The sequence below is a fragment of the Penicillium angulare genome (assembly GCF_028827245.1).
Source record: "Penicillium angulare strain IBT 27051 chromosome Unknown utg000003l_segment0_segment0, whole genome shotgun sequence".
NCBI lineage: Eukaryota > Fungi > Ascomycota > Eurotiomycetes > Eurotiales > Aspergillaceae > Penicillium > Penicillium angulare.
In genome coordinates this window covers 4,945,844-4,962,107 of record NW_026623162.1, presented here as the reverse complement: position 1 = coordinate 4,962,107, position 16,264 = coordinate 4,945,844, and the positions used below count along the sequence as shown (strand labels likewise).

Sequence of the window (16,264 nt, the reverse complement as noted above, 5' to 3'; positions counted from 1 at the left end):
GGTTTCATGTGGATCAGATAATAGTGTATCCTGGTCTGCTTTGACCACACTGACACGATCACAGTAGGAGTTGTCAATATCAATTTGCAGATCTGGTCTAATCTATTCTCTCTCTTCATTGACTCTTATTTGCATATGTTCACATTGCCTTTGAGGAACAAGACTATTCCGGTGTTATCTGCCCGCTCTGTGGATTGACTCGTCGTTCACACCACAAACAAAATCTGGGGGCCATTCAACTTTCGTTTTGACAGGGATTCTTTTCTTTGTCTTTGACTCTTCCGACGTTTTTCCGACCTGCCTTTTCCCCTTAACGCTTAGTACGTACTTTCTCAGGGGCACTCTTCTCCCGACATCCTCAAAACATCTCATCTGCCACATCCGCATTCACATCCACGTGAAGCTGAAGATATCATCATCGAATGATACCTCCGGTGTTACACGGTGTACGATAACTTGAAATTTAAGTGTACGTGACCCAGACTTTATGGGTATCTTTTCATACTGGCGGCCATTGTTGAGGAGGATATTTTACATGTTTTTAGCTCGAGCTACGGTGGTTTCAATTGATTGTGATTTTAATTTATGTAGCACAAGAAGCCTCGATCTTAATACGTAGACAATCTGAAGGAGTTTTAGGTACATACAGCGGGGAGTATGCCCCAGCTTTAGAAAAAATATCTTATAAAAAGAAAATAGAAATAGAAAAACTAACCCTTCCCAGCGTGTCCTGAAATAAAATTGTCGTTTTCGATGCCATCGCTTCCGTCCCTCTTCTTTGCCTTATCCTTCCTTGCCCTTATAATGGGTAGCGACGAGATTACAGTACCATCCTTTGGCTTCCTCTTCATATATTCCGAAATGCTCCCCGAGTTCTGGGATCCAGTTGGCAGATCATGCTGCTTGGTAACATTGGCTCGCAGGACTGAGGTGGAAGAGAAGCCCTTCTACAGCCCATTAGTGACTACCTTACACACTCAAGTCAAGGCCGTGTACTTACGAAGGCCCTTTTGCAGCCAGGGAAACGACAAAAAGTCTCCACGTGGTAGATAATAGTACACCCAGCGGAGTCCTGTATCGGAAGTCAATACGCGTCACCAAGAATCGTCTCAGCTATGTAGAATGCCTTTTCATATGCAGGAAGTGTAAGGCTGCCTTAAGCACCACGGCACCGATACTCCAGGTACTCGGGGCATGTAGATAGGAAAAGCGGAATAGTACTGCGATAACGAGGGGAACTCATTTGGAATTAATTTTGAATGACTTGAGCAGATTTCGCCTGGCAGTGATAAGGAAGCGTGAGCGCGAGAAAGTAGAAGATTAAGTGGTGCAAGAGCATATAGTGAGCTACCTATAGACGTGCCTGCCTAGATGGGAAACCGTGGGAACATCCCCACAGGTCCACGAATCCGGCGGATAGTACATGATTAGATGCGATACGACGTCTGGATAATGGATATCGATAGAGTCAATTACGAAATCCCATAATGGCTAAAGCTCGTTTCCAATTTTAAGCGACACAAATGCCATAAATATCTTCGTTTGTTTTCCCCTACCTCCCTCTTTCCTTGATACTAGTATTTATTTCTTTCATGGATGGATTGATTATTTCTTTTCTACTTTGATGGTACTTACTAGTACTATTCTATATAATATATAAAGTCCTGCCAGTGGAGTCTTATTCAAGCCCAAAGTTGCCTACTATTTGTACATGAGTAGAAAACGATCTTCTACTAGTATTTCCGTCTGTGTCCTTCACAACACTTACAATGGCGAGCGATAGTTTCAGTACGACTTGAAGGCCGACAATGAAGAGGATTCAATGTTACCAGAAAGAAGTGCCGTAGTGACTTGGTTATTACTGTGAAGCAGCTAGGCTCAGCCCATACCTTTCTTGCCATATCAGCTGCCAGTGCCGATACTAGTACACATTGGTATGATCTAATGCAACATCTCCCAAATTTGAATCGTTGGCTAGGAGGTTATGCCCCTATCCACATCCGTATAACACGTGAAAGCCTTCGAATGAACCCCTTCTCAAGAAGGGTGCGTATCTCTTTGGACCTGCTTCAATCAATTCTTACCTCGCTTGGGTGAGGAATCGAGTGGGCCAATTGGGTAGAGTCTTGGCATTTTGGGGGTGCGTCTGTCTGCTCCCCGAAATGCCAAGACCAAGACGCTGCACCCCACCATATGGGGTTCACCCCATTTTCCACCTATAAATCAGAACTCTCTGTCGTTTATCGTGTCTTTTGCTTCAAAATTTAACAGTCGCAATACCTATCTCTTTATATCAGTCACGACCGCACCCTTGAGGCAAATATGTCGTCTCCTTCTCCCGTCGATGCCCCCGAGCATGTCCTAAAGCTGCTGTCCGAGCTTCACCAGAAGTCTCTAGAGCAAGAAGCTATCATCTCGAAAAGGGGAAAGATCTTTTCTTCTGACGTACTCGGAGATCTCGAAGATAAAAAGTCAACAAAAAATCCTCAAAATGAGTTCGATCAGCTCATGCTCGACAAATTTATTGCATTAGACGAAGACAAATGCCAGTTCGCCTACCAGCTCATTAATGCCATGGGAGCAACCAACATTGTCGAGGCGGGAACTAGTTTCGGAGTCAGTACTATATATCTTGCTCTTGCTATCTCAAAAACGAAAGCCGCCACCGGCAAGCCCGGAATTGTTATTGCGACAGAAAAAGAGCACCAAAAAGCCGAAGTAGCCCGGGAATATTGGGCTCAATGTGGGGCTGGCGTAGAAAAAGAGATCGATCTGAGAGAAGGAGATCTACTTGAGACCTTGAAAGACAATCTACCTGAGGTAGACTTGCTTCTACTTGATAGTAAGTCATCACTCATGTATCGGCTTGCTAAAAGTTCACTAACGAAGATATAGTTTGGTCCGCTCTTGCTCTTCCGACTCTGAAAACTGTCCTCCCACGTCTTCGACGCGGCGCAGTGGTGTTGACAGATAATACGATTTCTGGTGTGAAAGGCTATGCAGATTTGCTTGCATTTCTACGAGATTCTACAAACGGCTTTCGGAACATGACCTTGCCCTTTACGAATGGGTTTGAAATGAGCGTCTACCAGCCCAGCGACCAATAACTAGAAATAGCTTAATCGGGTTCGAAGCCCTCCACCTGTGTACGGTGCAGGAGATTTTGAAGCTCACCTGAGCCATGCTCATCCTACGGGCAACCTCTATGCTAGATGTTGCTATAACTTCTCAGTTAACCTTGGAAGCCTGCAAGGCCACCCGCCAGCTAGTAAATATAGGAATTTATATGTATCATAAATGCCAAAATTTAACGCGAAAAGCCCATGTCTCAGATATTTAAATTCTAAGCCAACACTTGTATATTTTCCTGCTTGCTCAGGCTGTGGGGATTCGGTGATGAAAGCCGCATGACTAAGATCGAGCAATTTCGCGATTTACAACCCGTGGATATAGGAGCTCGCGGCTTCATCTTTCTGCGTCGACGGGAAAAATGCCTCCCCGGAAGCGCCAGCGAACCAGTCAGCTGAAAAGTGACGATGGAGTAGCAGATAATGAGGTCAATAATATCACCTCAAGTCCTGCGGGCGGAACACGAGAATTTCGCTGTCAATTCTGTAGTAAGGAATTTTCCCGGAATGAACACTTACAACGACATGAACGGCTTCGTATGGCCTCCTTTTCCTTGGGTAAAACAATACTAATGCACTAGTAGATACAAAGGAAAAGCCTTTTAGTTGCAAGGAATGCAATGTTGGCTTTGCGAGAAGGTACCAATCTGTCCTTGCGCGGAGATCAATCATACAAAGGCTAATGGGAACAGCGACCTCCTCACGCGGCATATTCGTTTATCTCATGAGAACACGAACAATGAAACTTCAACTACTGATAATAAACGCGAGAAACTGCCAGTATCGGGCAACAGATCGTCAATTCCCGTCGGTGGTATCTCATTGCAAGACTTATTGATTGAGCCGAGTGACTCAGCCTCCCACCCCAATATTCCATCATCGGGAGTAAATCTTGCCTCCAGCGCAGACACATCCGACCTGAACAACAATGAAATCCCATTCGATGTATCAAATGACCTTTCTCTAACCTCTACCTTGAGTATGCCTTGGATTCAATCCACAAATAATAACTTTAGCGACTTTGCTATGTTTATCGATAATATGACTGCATTGGACGGGCAGTATCCGTCTTTTTTTATCGATCAACCCATCTTGGACTTCTCACCTGCGCCGCTTTTTGCCTCACATGAAGCCCATTCGGACTCCTATGGACCATCACGCCAGTCCCCAAAAGAGCCCCCACCAAGCAACTTAGCTGCCAGGGCGCCTAACTCAACACCACATTTATTTGATGAATTTGGGTCATCTTTCCCTTCTTTTGAATCAACCTTCCCTCCGAAATCAAGAAAAGAGCCATTCAAAGTGACTCAACAAGATTTAGAGTCTCTATCTCTCGAGATACAGAAATATGCTTCAGTTTTGCCTTCCAATTTCGTCCTTCCTTCGCGCCATACCCTGACCCGTTATATTTTTACTTATTTTTCGGGATTTCATCGTCACCTGCCTATGGTGCATGTTCCAACATTTTGGCCAACCAAATATCCGGTAGAGTTGATTCTTGCTATGAGTACAATCGGTGCTCTGTCAGCTTTCGATAATGACAACACAATCATGTTTTTCAGGGCTTCGCTCGGGATAGCGCAAGAAAGACTTCGGAAACGACAACTTGATAAGTGCGAGAAGCTCTATTCCCCTCGCATAGAATCACCAGTTATCATCCAATGTAGTGAGGGGGTTATTGCCCCCAAGGATAGGCAGTTCGATCCATTGCCACTCGCACAAACTCTGCTTATTCTTCTCGCAATGGCAACATGGGGTAATTCGAAAGACATTTACAACGAATCAATTGCAATTCAAAACACTCTAGCGAACTACATGCGCAATGAAAAGCTTCTTCGTCCTCGGCTACCTTTGGGAGATGATTGGTCCTCGTGGATCCAAGCAGAAGGATTCAGGAGAACTATTACTATTATCTTCTGCTTCTTTGTATTCCACACCATCGTCTATGACATTCCTCCACCTATTCTCAATTCGGAGCTTATCGTCGATCTACCCTCGCAAGAGGTGATTTGGGAAGCTCAAAGTGAGACCGAGTGGCAAGAAGCTCGAAAAAAGCATACACAGAGCTCAAATTTCCAAACACACTTCTCTCATCTTTTTGAAAATTTATCAGGAGCGAGGCCAATGGAATTCTCTCAACTTGGAGGCTACATTCTTATATTAGCCCTTATACAGCATATTTATCTTTTACGCGAAACAAGCCGGCATCATAGCGATGTACGAGGCCTCGCACCAGCAGATGTGTCCAACGTGGAACAAGCATTGAAAAACTGGCAGAGTGCATGGTCCCTAGACCCAGAATCATATCTAGGCCCAGGCTCATCCCTTGGCCCAATATCATTTAACGCATCCGCCTTACTTCGCATGGCATACATGAGACTAAACGTTGATCTCGGCCCCTGCCGCGCCTTAAACACACACGACCCAGAAGAAATAGCGTTGTCCATGCATCAAAGTCCGCCTCTAGCCCCGAGTCGGAAATTATCCCGTGCAGTACTATACTCTGCTCACGCTCTAAGCATCCCTGTCAAAATAGGTGTGAATATCGCAGCACGCAGTCAAGCTTTTGCCTGGTCTCTCCAACATTCTCTTTGTGCCCTTGAATGCGCATTTGTGATCAGCAAGTGGCTGATTGGTATACAGCCTCGCATCACCGAGGGGAGTCTTGACGAGGAGGAAGCTAGACTTCTCGCGTATATAGCTGATATGGTTGCTGAAGCGGATCCAGCAGGCGAGGTAGAGACCGATCGGTCTCATTTGTGTACACGGGTTATCAAAGTTTGGGCGAAGATTTTCAGCGGAGACGCACACTGGGAGGTTGTGAGATTCATAATCCGGGTTTTGAGTGCATACGGTGATATTCTCGAAAAGGCTCTGGCCGTCTGAATCGTCAGCTACGGCTATGCATCAGATTCATCAAATTATAGCGTTCATCTCTGTGATATTGCTAGATCTTGTTAAAACCGTTTCTCATATAGGACCCCGGGGCAACTATTGCATAGTACATTGGGTAGTCAGGGGTGTACATACTGCGTTTGCTTCTTTTCCAAGGTTATGAGATGACGTTTACCATAGCTTTTGCGCCCCGACCATTTCTATGAAGAAATTTTGGCGTAGTAAGCCTCTGGGCAGAACAGGCATTATGATTCATCAAATTGCACGGTCATCCAATTCAGATCGGGAATACTCATTTGCGAAGATGAACCCATGGTGGGCGAGGACGTGGTGGGCGAGGAGGCGCTTTCAAGCCCGACTGAGGATACCTGCCGCCTGGATAATGCAGCAAATGGATATCCACCTATTTCATCATAGTTGACAGTTTTACCTGATCCAAGCGCTATCATACTATGCATGCTGTATGCGAGTGAGCCGACTATGCCCTTGGCACAAAAGGCAGTCGGACAAGTGGGAGAAAATGCCTTGAGAATGGTTTGAGCGTGAGCAAGTGAGTCAAGCACCGGAGGCTCAACAAAGTCCAATGACTTGGCATATATGTAGGCAATTATCGTCAGTGTTGCGTTCCAGAGAGGCTGCAAGACCTCCGACCAGCCGTATAGTACGTCGGATGTAGAACAGACGGTGAAAATCGTTTCTATGACCATAATTGCGTGGTGAATGGCGCTGGAAACTTGAAGATCAACATATGGCTGTGGGGAGTCGGATTGAGTGATCGCTTTGCTGATAGTATTAGGGTAAAGGTTGCAGAGACGGACAAACGGCCTCTGAATGAGTGTGTATACGTTGTGATACTGAAGCTCCAAGAGTACAGTTTGGCGCTGTAGCGAAGTAGGCAAAGCCATAACGCGATCAAAGTCAAGCAACTCAGTATTTTCAGGGTTATTCCCATACTTGCGAGGCAAAATCCCTGGAGGTAGCTGGTGGCGCCAGAGTCCGATATCTTTAAGAGCACATTTGAGGGTAGCGGCATGATACTCAAGAGCAGCGGAGCTATTATCTTCGTTGACGAGATCCGAGGTAGAAATAGATGCACTGGAAATGTCTGATAGGATGGCGGCGAGTTTAGCCACACTGGTAGAATAAATATAGCCGTTTATGCATCCATCACGGTCGCCGGGAGCGATGCTTTGGTGAGCAAGTGAATCATCGGCAGGAAGTGGACATTTAACGAGACTTTCCTGAATAGCGGCCGGCACACCGAGTTGAAGAGAGCACTGGATATCTAGTGAGAAGAGCAACCACCACAATTGCATGCGAGCAGTCTTTTCATTCTCAGACAGAGAGGCCGGTGGTGGTCGATGAAAATTCGCAATATACGCCTTGCGGATAGTTATCCCAATCAAATTATAGGCGTCGCAGAAGGCATTGCCTTTCATGAAGTAGAGGACCATGAGAATATGGCACCTCAATGCGTCTATCGTTATTTCCGAGCTAGCCCTCATACACTCACGAGAGCGATGAAAATATTCAAACCCTGGCCAGGTGGTCTTCGACGAGGAACTTGTTTGGGATTGCTGTCGAAAGCCCAGTATACGCTGAGAAAGACCGGTGGCATGACTATGCTGTATGCCTAAAGCAATCATAGAATCGACCAGGGCGTTCTTGGCTGAATACTCATCAAATATAGTCGGCTGTGGTAAAGCTTCGAGCTCGGATATGTCTGCCTCGGTCATTATTTGCAGAATGGGATGGCATAAATCCCAAAAAAGTCTGATATAGTAGCTGCGTTGGCTTTTGAGTAGCTCGTTCGACGCCAGCGGGTGCTCCGCGGGCACAGCAGGATGCGGAAGTTGGGGGAAGAGACAACTTCTTGCGGCGGGGTTATGTGAGGAGTCGGACTGCCCACTGTGGAAAAATCCCAGGACATGAGCGGCGTGATCCAAATATTCTTGGCGGGCGTTGCGATTTGGAATCTTGATCTCCAAGTGACCCCCATCCTTGCCTGGGTTTATAGGTGGGTCAGGAGATAACAGTGGCGACTCACGCTCCGGGCGGTTAACGGTGCTTGTATTGGCCTGAAAAGAACGGGTAGAACCATAAGACACGGTGCATTCTACCTCACTGCCGACACACCGTGCGCAAGGTTTCGTCTCATCGCACTTGATGCGCTGCAAGCGGCAACGGTCGCACGCTTTAGCGACTTTGTGTCGCTTGGTCATGAAAGCGCCCGTTTGTTCGACATTGCCATCGTTGTTCTTATTGCTGGGCAGCCCGGTAGGTCCAAAGTCCTTGGCCTGTCTGCTGGCCTTTTTAGGCCTTGCAGAAAATTTATGAAACATGAAGGACCCGCGGCAATGATATCAGGTATGCATTAGACTCCCTAACCACCCGCATGGGAGTAAAACAATGTTAGAAAAGCAGACAGAGGATTATACCAATTACAAAAAAAAAGAAGAAAAAAATATATCAAAGAGGAATATGGAAGTCTTCCCTGCTCGCTGCGAGATATTTTACATGCAGTTCGGCCCTAATTCCCCTCCAGATGTCTATTACAAAGCGGGCGATAGGTGATTAATCAGCGCCGAGGATCTTCAATGTTCACATGGATAACACTTCAAGTCGACACTTTTTTAAATATCACATTTTTATCGTAGTTATAATCTGACAATCCCTTCTATCCAAAACAGATGATAAATCGGAGTGCATACATGTCTTCGTGCCACGAAAAGGTATCGATTATTTTAGATTGGTTTCTCCAATACTAACTTGAATGGGTTGATTTATCTCGCAGGTTGAAATTCGCATAGCTCCTTCCCAGCTAATGGCGCTCACTCACGGTAAAAAGAAGACATCTCGGAATTTTAATTGGGGCGAAGCATGGGATCATCATTCGTTTCTCCGGGATATGAGGATTCAACTCCTATAGTCCTTGAGTGCAGTTTATTATTAAAGAATTATGAGTCTAGGCAAATAGCAAGTTTAACATTTCAATCATTCCTAAAGTGACACGCGTTAACTATAATAGCTCTACTGTTGCCTACTGCAAACGTTACAATCTTTGCGCCGCCCCTGCGTCGCCCCATTATCAATTAACTGAGAGCCGCACAGCCCCCACTTCTTTCTCCGCACAAACGTCAAACCAACAGGTCCGGTTATCCCCATGACACTCTCAGTCACTCAAAGATAAAATATCCGGGGTAATCAACAGCCTGGCTTTAAACGAAATTTCAACGCACCCGAACTCTTTGGATCACCCTCATCCGGTTCTCCAAGAGTTCGGCAGTGTCCCCAGTTGAAAGTCCAACACCAGGACCAGTCGATTTAACTCAACTATCCACGATGAAATTCAGACTCCCGCCATTTGGATTTCGAGAGAGATTAGCGAAGAAATCAGCAAAACAGCGTAGTGACCAAGTTGATGAGCAACTCCTCGAATACGGCCGTCAAGAGAGAAGACAGTCTCTGTCTCTCTTGACTGGAAAGGGAACTTTCCACGATATCTTAATTCTAGGTAAGATCACAGCTTCTCTTTGTAGGGTCATCAACATCACCTGAAGAGTTGTGAGACTTATACGATGTAGGTCGACGTGGATCCGGGAAGTCTACCGTGATAAAGCTCTTTAGACTTGAGGATGGAGGTTTTTCTGATGACGAAAAAGAAGCCCAGAAGGCACTCATTCCGAGTCACATTATCACATTTACCAAGGTTATCTTGGATAACTTTCTTGAGGAAGATATTATCCTCAGTGAAATCCTTCATTCATAGGCACGCGCTCTTTCGGGGAAAATATCACATGGTCAAGCAACCATTACGTTTGCCGATATAATACATGAGATCAAGGAGATCTGGAAAGACAAAGATTTACAGGAATTCTTAACTAGCAAGCAAGAGAAACTTTCTGATACTTCCTTTCCTAAATAGTAAGTTTTTCATACCATTGGTCTATTGCCTCGCCATAAGCCATTTCTCACATCAAATAACAGGTTTACAAATTATCTTGACCGTATCCTGTCGGCAGAGTACACCCCAACCGACGATGACACGATACCCCTTTCCACCCCAACCTACGGAATCAATCAAACTATGATACCTTGGCCATATGGGGGTAATAGTTGGAGAGTCACTGAGGTGGGCCAGTGTGGACCAAGTCAAGAAAAGCTGCTACCGTATTTCTTCACCGATATGTTCGCTGTCCTCTACATCGTTTCTCTTTCCGACTACGATAAAGAGATCCATTATGATGAGGCTCCACCAGTCCTCCAGTTAAAGGAAGAATTGCACCGCTTCCAGAATATCTGCAAATCCCCTTGGTCTAAGAAGAAACCCATAATTCTGTTGTTCACCAATACTTGTGAAATAAAAGAAAAGCTGCGCGGCCAACCCCTCAATAAATTCTTCCCTGAATACAGTGGAAGCAACGACTATAGACAGGTAATTGAGTTTTTCGTGAGCTTTTTTTGCCCGAGAATTCAACCAGACTATGGACCTTCACGCACAACATAGCCATTTATGAAAAGGACAAGATTGCAACACGTTTCACAATTTCTCACATCGGTGGTAACATAAGCACTCCCCATTGCAGCGGAGATTCAAGGTTTGATGCTAATTTGAATTGAACAGATAATTTAGGACCGACCTATGCCGGCAAGTTTAATTTATTTTGATTGAATACCTCTTTGTCCATGGATCAGCATAGTATATAGCTAGATTAATAGGGGAAGTTTCCCTGCCTATAGTCGTCTTCTCATACTGTTCATCTAACTTAAAACTAGTTCCATACATCATCTGCTGGCTCATCCATCCATCCATAAAAAACTGTAGTTTAAAGCTTGAAATGATGCACTGTCTACGTGTAACACCCCCCAAGCACCATTGGCAATATTTCCTATGCCAATAACGGGATGATTAGTCGGGTTTTGCAAATAATAATCGCTAGCGTGCTGGTCTTCATTCTTGAATATCCTTTGCAACACCGTCATAAGGCGATCATGCATGGTGGAAGCTAAAATTCCACGCGAAGTTTCTTTGTAATAGTTCCCACTTTATGCATAGTTACAGGCATCCCGGAATGGAGCCAAGAATTGCCTCATTGAGCGCATCGGCACCCAATCATCCCCACATCGGCCCGGAGCCGCACTCGCTCAGCCAGTCAAAATTCCCCAATATAGTAACAAGCTGGCCGGAAAGTTTACAGGAGAAGCTTTAACTTTTCAATTAGAAATAAGGATCTTGAATGGGGATATGATTAAACAAAGTGTTTATTCCCTCCGAAACGCCCGAGGGGGTCCTTTAAAGTCATCTAAAATCCACACTTGTCAAAACTTTTGGAATGTTCAGAATCTGTGGCAGTCCTTTTCAACTTCCATCTCGACAGCTATAATAACCTCCAACAAGAAGCTTTTCTTCGACAAAAATAGTCATCTCGAGTTTGCACCAGATGATCCCGAGGACCCGAAGAATTACTCCTTCAAACGCAAGTGCTACATCACTGCCGTTTCTATCTCTCTCGTGATGAATGCTACTTTCTCCTCCTCTGCACCATCCGGCACATTCTAGGGTATTAGTGATGACCTTCATGTCTCTGTCGAGGCCGCTGGCCTTGTTACCACCCTATTCCTCTTGGGTTACTGCGCCGGCCCGCCCTTCTGGGCCCCTCTGTTCGAATTCTATGGCCGTCGTTGGATATTCTTTATCTCCTTTACTCTATACCTTGCGTTTGGATTTCTTTGCGCCTTTACGCCCAATTTTGCTGGACTCATAATTGGACGGTTCCTGGCTGGCACGGCTGTCAGTGCTGCGTTGACGAATGGGCCCGGCGTCCTTGCAGATATCTGGCAACCTGTTGGTCGAGGAAATGCCATGATTCTATCACTACAATGACATTCATAGGACCATCTCTTGGCCCGGTGGTCAGTGGGTTTCTCCAATTACAAGAGACCTGGCGTTGGACCTTCTACGTCCTTCTCTGGATGGCAGGCGCCACCGAAATTCTGCTCATCACTCTCCCAGAGACTCTTCCTATAATTGTCCTGCGCAACAAGGTGCGACGACTACGCAGAATTCCCGGCAAAGAACATGTTAAGGCACCAGTTGAGACGTCGAATTGTTTCTTAGCGGGCATCTACAAAATCGCCCTCACGAGACCTTGGAAACTTCTTATAGATCCAGTTAATTTCTTCGTGGCTATATACTATGCCGTCGTATAAACACTCTTATACATGCTCTTTAGCATTTACCCTATTGTGTTCCAACAGAACCGTGGCTGGAACGCAGGCGACGGGGAACTACCACTAATTGAAACCGTCATTGGCGCATGCCTCGGTGGCCTAGGGCTGTTCATTAACACGCAAATTGAAAGAAAAAAGCAAGCGCAAAATGGTACAGTGGTCCCCGAGAATCGTCTTCCGGGCGCCATGGTCGGAGGGGTCATGTTTGCAGTGACAATATTTTGGTTTGCCTGGACAGCTGAGTATAACTCCGTCCATTGGGCAGTGCCGACCGTTGCGGGCACCTTTCTCGCAACTTCAATACTCCTCATCTTCAACGCTTTCATCAATTATATCATCGATTCATATCTGATCGATGCCGCATCCGCTGTTGCAGCGAATACTATCGTGCGATCTGCATGTGCCGCAGCGTCGCCACTATTTACACAGTACATGTTTGATGGACTTGGAATTGGAGGGGCTGGCTCACTTATCGAAGTTCTGGGCCTGCTGCTACTGCCAACTCTCGTTGCCCACATACTGGATTGCTCCTTTCTGACTGCGCATTCCAGTGTCAGCACTTTGAGTGTTCCCCTTCCTTACTGTAATTATGGACCGGGTCGGTTTAATTATTACCCGGTCAGCACGGCTCGAGCTTACACCCGCCGGGCGTCACCATCGCTGGAGCACCCTTGTTACCTCCACATACTATGGACTTTACTTGGCTCGAGTCGCAACTTGTTTGAATACACCCAGAAGCGCAGACGTCTTATACACTATGGATCTATCATTGAGCTTGTTAACTTAGAAGAATTGAAATCTCCATTCTCGCCTTGACACTGCAATCGCATATACTTCTCCACTGCACGCGCCCTTCTAATCCGTACAATACACCTTCAATCTTGACCAGACACCGCATTCGTTTCATTCTATCGCATTCCTTTAATGATTGACCCCAATTCGCAGACCGGCATTGAACTCCCTAAAGTCACCCCTCAAGATTCCAATCCCGTCCCGCCTGACTTCATCCACAAGACTCTTGACCTTGGGTGCAATACTCTCCGGCGCAAATCCAAAATGCGCATACGTCTCCTTGGAAGGAAGACTCTTTCCAAAACTATTCATTGACACCGATGCATCTGCATAGCGCTCCCACCCAATAGACGGATACGCCTCGATCGCAACGGTCGGCTTTCCAGAACGCGGCTTCAGCACCGATTGCTTATACTCCCGAGACTGCTGTTCAAAGAGTCGATTACAAGGGAAGGAAACAACTCGCGCGCGAATACCATACTCCTTCAAAAGCAACTCTCGGGTCTGCATCGTATAGACCATTTCCGAGCCCACCCCGATAATCGTCACATCGAAATCCTCAGCCTCAGCCTCAGCGAAGACATAACCACCCTTCAATGCGCCCTCGCGTGAAGAATATTGGGGATACTGGGTTAAGCCCTGACGGGAGAGGGATATGACTGTTGGTGTCTCGGTCGCTTGTATGGCAGCAATGTATGCGCCAGCTACTTCCTCTGCGTCGCACGGGCGAATGTAAAGAACATTGGGCATAGCGCGCCAGAGAGCAGCCACGGCGATCGGCTGGTGTGTAGGGCCATTTTCACCCACACCGATGCTGTCATGGGTCGCGATGTGAATCTGTTGGAGGCCTTGAAGGGCAGCCATGCGTATCGCTGCGGCGGCATACAAATGGAAGACAAAGTATGTGCTCGTCATAGGCACGAACGTGCCCTTGTTAAAGGCAGAAATACCGTTCGTGATGGCGCACATAGCATGCTCGCGAATACCGTAGTGGATGTATCGACCACTGTAGTTTCCATCGAGACCGCAAGAGGTTCGAAGGTCCGGCTGTTGACATCAGTAACTGCAAATCATCTGGAGATAAGATCAGGTATGAGTACTCACGGACTGGAAGTCAACCTTGTCTTTGTAGGCGACATTACAAGATGGAGTAAGATCTGCTGTGCCTACTAGGAATGAGTTGATATTCTGTGCAAGAGCATTGGTCACCACGCCTGCGGACTTCCTAGAGGCAGTGGAGGCGGAAGGATGATCCTCTTTATGAGGGATGTATTTGGTCCAGTCGTCTGCCATCTTTCCTGCAACTCGGAGTGCAAATTCATCTGCCAGATCGGGATGCGCTTCACGGTACTTCGCTAGTGCCGCCTGCCATTTTGCCTCATGAGCCTCGCCGCGTCCAGGAAGATCACGGAAGAAGCTATATACATCCTGTGGGATATGAAAGTGCTCGTTAGGGTCGAGACCAAAAGACCTCTTGAGGTTAACGACCTCTTCAACTCCCAGGGCAGCTCCATGTACATCCGCTGTGCCGGCCTTGGTAGCACCGAAGCCAATCACAGTGCGAATATTGAGAAATGTGGGCTTGTCGCTCGACCGAGCGCCAATGAGGGCGTTTGTGACGGCTGATACACCTTAGCAGAACTTCTTTACCAAGCCAAAGGATTTCTGGGACTTACTGGCGACATCTGTGTCTCCGTCGTACACATCCACCACGTTAAAGCCGGTAGCTCGCATCTTCATATTGATATCTTCGGTATTGGCAACGTCTGCAGTGCCATCGCATGTCACCGAGTTGTTATCGAAAATGACACACAAATTGTTCAATCTCCAATGTCCCGCGAGAGACAGTGCCTCCAGACCAACGCCTTCTTGAAGACACGCATCACCGACCATGCACCAAGTCATATTGTTCACAACATCATGACCAGGCTTATTATATGTTGCGGCAAGATTCTTGCTGGCCATGGCAAGACCAACGGCGTTAGCGAGACCCTGTCCCAGTGGCCCGGTCGTGACCTCTACACCCTCATTTTCGATTTCAGGATGACCAGGGCAGAGCGAGTCAAGCTTTGCTGAGTGGTAGGACTTGAGCTGGTCCATTGTCATGCTTTCGACGCCGACGAGGTGCATAAAGGTATACTGCCATAGGCAGGCATGCCCTATCATGATCATTGTTTAATTCTATCATCAATATAAAGGGCCAATGGGAGATACAATAGCTTACCATTGGAGAGAACCAATCGATCTCGATTGAAATAATCACAATTTCTGGGTGAATATCTCATAACATACTTATACAAGGCGATACCAATGGCTGCCATGCCCATGGGAGAACTATCAGATTTAGTCAGCGCTATGCTGTGAACATTATCCGTAGAGGTATCGACTTACCCAGCATGGCCTTCGCCAAATTGCTCGCAGATATCTGCAATCACCACCCGAAAGACACCCATCACACGCTGATGCTTCTCCGGGCTTTCTAAGCCCAGACCACTTTCAGCAGGAGCTGCATGGAAAGCGGATGAGAATGCCTTAGTCGGCAGACTCTGAATGGGCTCCTCAAGGAGTTCTAATGCAGGCGCCATTATGAAATTGATGATAATTGTTTGGGCCTAGAACTTGATTATTCCAAGCCGAAACGAGTTGGAACTCTTATATTTACGATATTGAACTAGATCTATGGTATGTCCGCGTATCAGTCACGCGGCTATACTTGCCAGTCGTTTGGGATCGAGACGAAGTCACAAATGACTTAAGTCGATACAAATTAACACAGTGAGCTGAAGAGATCAAAGCGACTGCAAAATACAGGTGCTGTTGTGATTTGGTTTCGTGTCTCTTTGGGATTGGTAGATCCGCTCGCTTCGAGACCCATGGCCCTCGCCTCGACAACCACGTACGAAATGAAGATGCGCGTTGTCAATATTAGATGGCAATAGAGGATTTCTGATGTATCATCATATGGCACAAAGAGCTATGACACTCCCCATCCTGCCGGGCAAATTGTCCCAGACACTAAGAAACAGACTTAATGACTCAATTTCTTTGCTTATAGCCATTAGAACCGCCGTAGCATATCGGGTAAGTTCTGAACTGGCTTTGGAATAACTTATGCTACTCGTTACCTAGTCCCTATGCTCTCATTCGAAAAATAGTACTCCAAGCATTAATAACCATATCAATTAGGAATCTACTGCTATAATTGGCCTAAAGTGCCC

The 16,264-nt window shown here is 46.4% G+C and overlaps 7 protein-coding genes across 7 annotated transcripts; 5 read left to right on the top strand and 2 right to left on the bottom strand.

Annotated features, from left to right (window-relative positions):
- Positions 1–2,322: 2,322 nt before the first annotated feature.
- Positions 2,323–3,107, top strand: N7478_003870 (O-methyltransferase; the record flags this gene model as incomplete). The annotated part of the gene is made up of 2 exons (XM_056920084.1): positions 2,323–2,842; positions 2,896–3,107. 2 exons carry the CDS (start codon positions 2,323–2,325, stop codon positions 3,105–3,107), a joined length of 732 nt encoding a protein of 243 aa, XP_056783242.1.
- Positions 3,108–3,743: 636 nt separating this feature from the next.
- N7478_003869 (fungal specific transcription factor domain-containing protein) lies at positions 3,744–6,014 on the top strand (the record flags this gene model as incomplete). The annotated part of the gene is made up of 1 exon (XM_056920083.1): positions 3,744–6,014. One exon carries the CDS (start codon positions 3,744–3,746, stop codon positions 6,012–6,014), a length of 2,271 nt encoding a protein of 756 aa, XP_056783241.1.
- A 254-nt stretch (positions 6,015–6,268) lies between these two features.
- N7478_003868 (uncharacterized protein) lies at positions 6,269–8,365 on the bottom strand (the record flags this gene model as incomplete). Its single annotated transcript, XM_056920082.1, has 1 exon — positions 6,269–8,365. One exon carries the CDS (start codon positions 8,363–8,365, stop codon positions 6,269–6,271), a length of 2,097 nt encoding a protein of 698 aa, XP_056783240.1.
- Positions 8,366–9,365: 1,000 nt separating this feature from the next.
- Positions 9,366–9,792, top strand: N7478_003867 (G protein complex alpha subunit GanA; the record flags this gene model as incomplete). The annotated part of the gene is made up of 2 exons (XM_056920081.1): positions 9,366–9,537; positions 9,608–9,792. 2 exons carry the CDS (start codon positions 9,366–9,368, stop codon positions 9,790–9,792), a joined length of 357 nt encoding a protein of 118 aa, XP_056783239.1.
- A 1,460-nt stretch (positions 9,793–11,252) lies between these two features.
- N7478_003866 (MFS general substrate transporter) lies at positions 11,253–12,233 on the top strand (the record flags this gene model as incomplete). Its single annotated transcript, XM_056920080.1, has 3 exons — positions 11,253–11,535; positions 11,584–11,872; positions 11,917–12,233. Exons 1-3 carry the CDS (start codon positions 11,269–11,271, stop codon positions 12,231–12,233), a joined length of 873 nt encoding a protein of 290 aa, XP_056783238.1. The 5' UTR covers positions 11,253–11,268.
- A 12-nt stretch (positions 12,234–12,245) lies between these two features.
- N7478_003865 (uncharacterized protein) lies at positions 12,246–13,070 on the top strand (the record flags this gene model as incomplete). The annotated part of the gene is made up of 1 exon (XM_056920079.1): positions 12,246–13,070. One exon carries the CDS (start codon positions 12,246–12,248, stop codon positions 13,068–13,070), a length of 825 nt encoding a protein of 274 aa, XP_056783237.1.
- A 105-nt stretch (positions 13,071–13,175) lies between these two features.
- N7478_003864 (transketolase family protein) lies at positions 13,176–15,631 on the bottom strand (the record flags this gene model as incomplete). The annotated part of the gene is made up of 5 exons (XM_056920078.1): positions 13,176–14,093; positions 14,151–14,668; positions 14,723–15,205; positions 15,271–15,380; positions 15,438–15,631. 5 exons carry the CDS (start codon positions 15,629–15,631, stop codon positions 13,176–13,178), a joined length of 2,223 nt encoding a protein of 740 aa, XP_056783236.1.
- Between the last annotated feature and the right edge of the window lie 633 nt (positions 15,632–16,264).